The following is a 4873-nucleotide window of genomic DNA, read 5'->3' on the forward strand; positions in this document are numbered from 1 at the left end:
TATAAAAAGTGAATGTATCACCGATCACGGGCCGGAATCTGCATCTCCGACCGCGGAGGAGCTCGTGTTGCAGCTCCGATCATCCTTTTTCCCACTGGAGTTTCAGTACGTTGCGGAAACGTTAAAGGATCGTGAAAAACGGTTAAAAGAGAAGAATGCTGAGTTGAAGAAGAAAGAGAAATGAGGTTAATGCGGCGAGGAAGGTGAATGACGGGTTTGAGAGAAAGTTTAGGGGTTTAAATAACGAGTTGAAGAAGCAAAGAAATGAGATTGATGAAACGAAGAAGGTGAATAGCGAGTATGAGGGGAAACTTAGGGGTTTAAATGGCGAGTTGGAGAAGAAACAAGAGGAGATTGAAGCAATGAGGAAGGTGAATGATGAGTATGAGATCAAATTTACGGGTTTAAGTGATGAGCTGAAGAAGCACAAAACCGAGACTGATGCAAAGAGGAAGGTGATTGCAGAGTACGTGAGCAAATTCAGTGTTTTAAATTGCGACTTGAAGAAGCGACAAAATGAGATCGATGCAACGAGGAAGGTGAATAGTGGGTATGAGATGAAATTTGAGGTTTTACATGATGAGTTGAAGGAGAAACAAAATGAGATCGATGCAATGAGGAAGCTAATTGTTGAGTACGAGAGTAAAGTCAGGTTTTATGAGAAACGACCTTTGGAATTTAATGCTCAAGGTTTTAGTTCAGAGGAACTAGCTACCGAACCGTTTGGATCAGGGAAGGAACAAAAAGATTATGCTGGTATTGATTTTTTATTGAGTAAACTGCCATTTTGGTCCCTGTGGTTTGGTCAATTTTGCCAATTTAGTCCAAAACTCAAACTTTTTGCATCTGGGTCTCTGTGGTTTCAGTTTTATTGCCATTTTGGTCCAAAAATGAAATCAGGTCATATTTGTCTTATAAAATCCTGTTATTTTGTCATTTTTCGCAGGGGCAAAATGATCATTTATTTTTTATACATAAATACCATATTTTATAAGACAAATATGACCTGATTTGCCCCTGAGGAAATGACAAAATTGCAGGATTTTATAAGACAAGTATGACCTGATTTCATTTTTGGACCAAAATGGCAATAAAACTGAAACCACAGGGACCCAGATGCAAAAGGTTTGAGTTTTGGACTAAAGTGGCAAAAGTAACCAAACCTCAGGGACCAAAATGGCAGTTTACTCTTTTTTATTTCTGTTTCTGTTTTAGTGATCTGATTATAATAATTTAGATATAAAACAATATATTCTTTAGATAGTTTTGTTTCATTCACAATTGAACATGTTAATAACTAAAAAGCACAAGAATTCAGTGAGACCCTTTTAGTTTGTTGTTTAAAAGATCTGTAGTCAGGTACCTACCTATTTTAGTTTTAGAAAAATAATCCATTTATTCATAAACATATTTATATATACAGCCAAATAAGAATTCTGTACAACTTTTCGTCAAGTAAATTATACAGCCAATAGTTTCTTATATATCTTTTATATCTCAGATCACAAGTAGAAAAGAAAATATTCTGATTTGGGAGCCTTTTAGTTATCAATGCAAGCAATCTATGGTCCAAGATCTTATGGTATACTTTTATGTCTCACAGAACCCAAGTTGCACGAGGTCTTTCGAATTGATGATGGTGACAATGCCGATCTAGAGCTGACGTACTCAACAGATAAAAGAAGATGGGTACCTATATGCTACATAGCGAATAACGACAAATAACGATTTGTTATAATGACAATTAAGTAGTTTCATTCATAGTTGTTAATAGCGAATATTGACAAGGTACCTATATGCTACATAGCGAATATTGACAAGGTACCTATATGCTACATAGCGAATAACGACAAATAATGACCACTCTTTTATAAATAGCGATACACTAGAAAAATAATTTTTAAAATTTTATATGTACATTATATCATAATACACCGGCATATATGCTGTTTTACATATATATAGGGTGAGGTTCTAGAGTGAACAATAATGTATTTTTGCACTAAGTAAACAAATCCCGACCATTGATTTACATTATCAAATCGTAAAATACACTAGTGTATTTTCATCATCAAATCTTGGCCATTGATTTATAAGAGTATAACTCTTGTCACTCTCTGGTTCTGATGAATTGATCTCTGGAGATTGATCTGAAGGACCATGGTTGTTTTGATAGTGTCCATCAATAAGTTAGTTACTTGAGAGAATGCTCTTCATTTAGTTACTTGAGAGTCTGAGAGATTACTCTTCATTTCATTGTCTTCACTTAGTGTCACAATTCTTAAATCTGATTTTGAGCTTTCAGTTGAGATCAATAATTGTGTTTGTTGCTTGGTTGTGCTTTAAGATTCATGGATTGACGTTATTTGGGTGACAATAACAATTATATCTTTATTAACTCATTATTAAATGTTAATTGTAACCAATGTTTTAAAAACCGGTTTATACCGGCCGGTTGAACCGCTTAACCGGATACCAGAAGCTTGGCTGGCACGAATCATACCGGTAAACTGAGGGCATGATAAAGAAGTTATACCGCCGGTAAAGTGGGTTATATCGGTTTAAACCGGTATACCGGTACCGAGTCAAATATTAAAATTTGGACTTTTAATCTTTCATGGGCCCCAAAATGTGACCATTTACCTTCTTAGTAAAACTTAGTGCCCAAAAAAGTATCATTAGTGAATTTTTGGATTATTTTTTTTATTATGGATTAACTTTTCAAATATTTTTATTATAAAATAATGTAGTTTTAGATTATTTTTTTAGTAAAAATTTACTAGTTACAATTCACTGATCCAAACTCGTGTTTTCATTAAAGAAACTCAGATTTTTATATATAAAAACCCAAGACCATGTGGCATTAGTAATTTAGTAAGTACTAACCACATAGACCCTTTATTTTCAACATTCAAATATAAAACGATTCTAGTTCACTTTCAACTTAAAAGAATAATTAAAGGGAAATTTACGAAAATGCCAGTTGATCAACCGTGTTTTCAAAATTGCCACGTTCCTGCGTCCGTGGACGGGCCTCTGAGCATGGGATGAGTCGGCGTATCATGTTGAAGAGTCTATGTCCATCCGAAGCGTCGATGGACTCTTCCGAAGCGTCGGTGACTCTTCCGAAGCGTCAGTAGACTCTTCCGAAGCGTCAGTGCTCTTCCGAAGCGTCGGTGGACTCTTCGGAAGGAGCGTGATACATGGACTCTTCAACATGATACGCCGACTCATCCCATGCTCAGAGGTCCTAGCTTCCACAGACGCAGGAGCGTGACAAATTCAAAAACATGGTTAGTCAACTGACATTTTTGTAATTTTCCAATAATTAAAACTCGTTCACGATAGTATTGACCATCTCCTTTATGACCTCCCAAGCTTTAATCACATGGCCTTCTTCTGTGAGTGTGGCTCCAACCACAAACCTCAGCATATAAATCCCAGCAACCACGGTGTGAGTCAGATAAACTCGGCCCGTTGAGTTGACTCGCTCGAGTAGCTTTTTGTTCAACGACTCGGTGTAGCTGGAGTCAAACCCGTTTAGTTGTTTTAACCGAAAACACACCAAGGAAAACCTTCGTGGTACAACAATCTCAAACCTCACGTCTGATTTCACAAGTCGTTCGAACGTTATCGCCATTTGGACATCCGAACGAATGTGATTTTGTAGGTTTGCAACGCCATAACTACGTAGGACGAACCATAAACGTAGAGGCCTAAACCTTCGCGACGTCCCCACTTGCCAATCCATGTAACTCACCACCGAGCCTGACTCGCTATGTTCGTTTTTCAAGTACTCAGGATTGGTTCCAAGCGCATTAACAATCAAATTAGGGTTTTTAACCCACAAGCAGCAACACTCCGCGTAACAGAGTAGCCACTTATGCGGGCTCAAACTCAGCGAGTCGACCATTTCTATTCCATCAAGAAAAGGTCGATACTCTGGGCATATGCATGCATTTCCGCCATATGCCCCGTCCACGTGGACCCATATATTATACTTGTTTGCCACCTCAGCAAGGTCTTTAACAGGATCCACTGCAGTCGTGGAGGTGGTCCCAACCGTAACGCATAGAAAAAGTGGGACCCGCCCTTCTTCCACGTCAGCTTCTATGACTTTTCGGAGACTATCAGGTTTCAGAGCAAACTCATCCTTCACACTTGTTGGAATAGACCGTATGTTGCATGGATGAATACCCGCTATCTTGCATGCTTTGTTGTACGTAGAGTGAGTTTGATCAGACCCATACACGACTAATTTGCCGATATTTTCGATACCAATTTCGTTAAGAACACGATCTCTAGCTGCAACAATGGTGCTCAAAATGGCCTCACTTGTTGTCGAATGCACAACGCCGCCTCCAGAGCCCGAAAACATGAAGCTTTTTGGTAGTTTAAGCATAACACCGAGCCAATCCATCACAACCATCTCAAGCTCCGTCACAGCCGGTGAACCAACCCACTTGAACCCGTTAGCATTAAAACCGGTACACAAAATTTCACCAATGAAGGCCGCTGAACTCACCGAAGCCGGAAAGTATCCGTAGAAGTTTGGACTCAGCCAGTGAGTAATACCCGGGATGAGATCGTTTTGTACGTCTTTTAGAATCGTGTCTAACGACTCAGGCGTGTCTGGTGGTGTCTTTGGTAGCCGGTTTTTCAGGTAACCGGGCTGAGCTTGGCTACCGACGGGGTAGCTTTCGATATTTTTGTAGTAATCAGCGATGAAATCGACTGCTTTGTGGGCTTTGGTTCGAAGGTCTTCAGGGTTAAGATGGTTGAAGTGTTTGGAATCCAAAGATTCTGGGGTTGTGATGAAGTTGGAAGGAGGGCTTCCCATTTTGTGGGTTTCAACTTTCAAGTTAAGATTAAG

The 4873-nt window shown here is 39.1% G+C and overlaps 1 protein-coding gene across 1 annotated transcript; it reads right to left on the reverse strand.

Annotated features, from left to right (window-relative positions):
• Window positions 1–2983: 2983 nt before the first annotated feature.
• LOC110923568 (tryptophan decarboxylase TDC2) lies at window positions 2984–4873 on the reverse strand. Its single transcript, XM_022167644.2, has one exon. The coding sequence runs from the start codon at window positions 4838–4840 to the stop codon at window positions 3329–3331; it is 1512 nt and encodes a 503-aa protein (XP_022023336.1). The 5' UTR covers window positions 4841–4873; the 3' UTR covers window positions 2984–3328.

This window comes from Helianthus annuus, chromosome 17 (assembly GCF_002127325.2).
Source record: "Helianthus annuus cultivar XRQ/B chromosome 17, HanXRQr2.0-SUNRISE, whole genome shotgun sequence".
Lineage (NCBI taxonomy): Eukaryota > Viridiplantae > Streptophyta > Magnoliopsida > Asterales > Asteraceae > Helianthus > Helianthus annuus.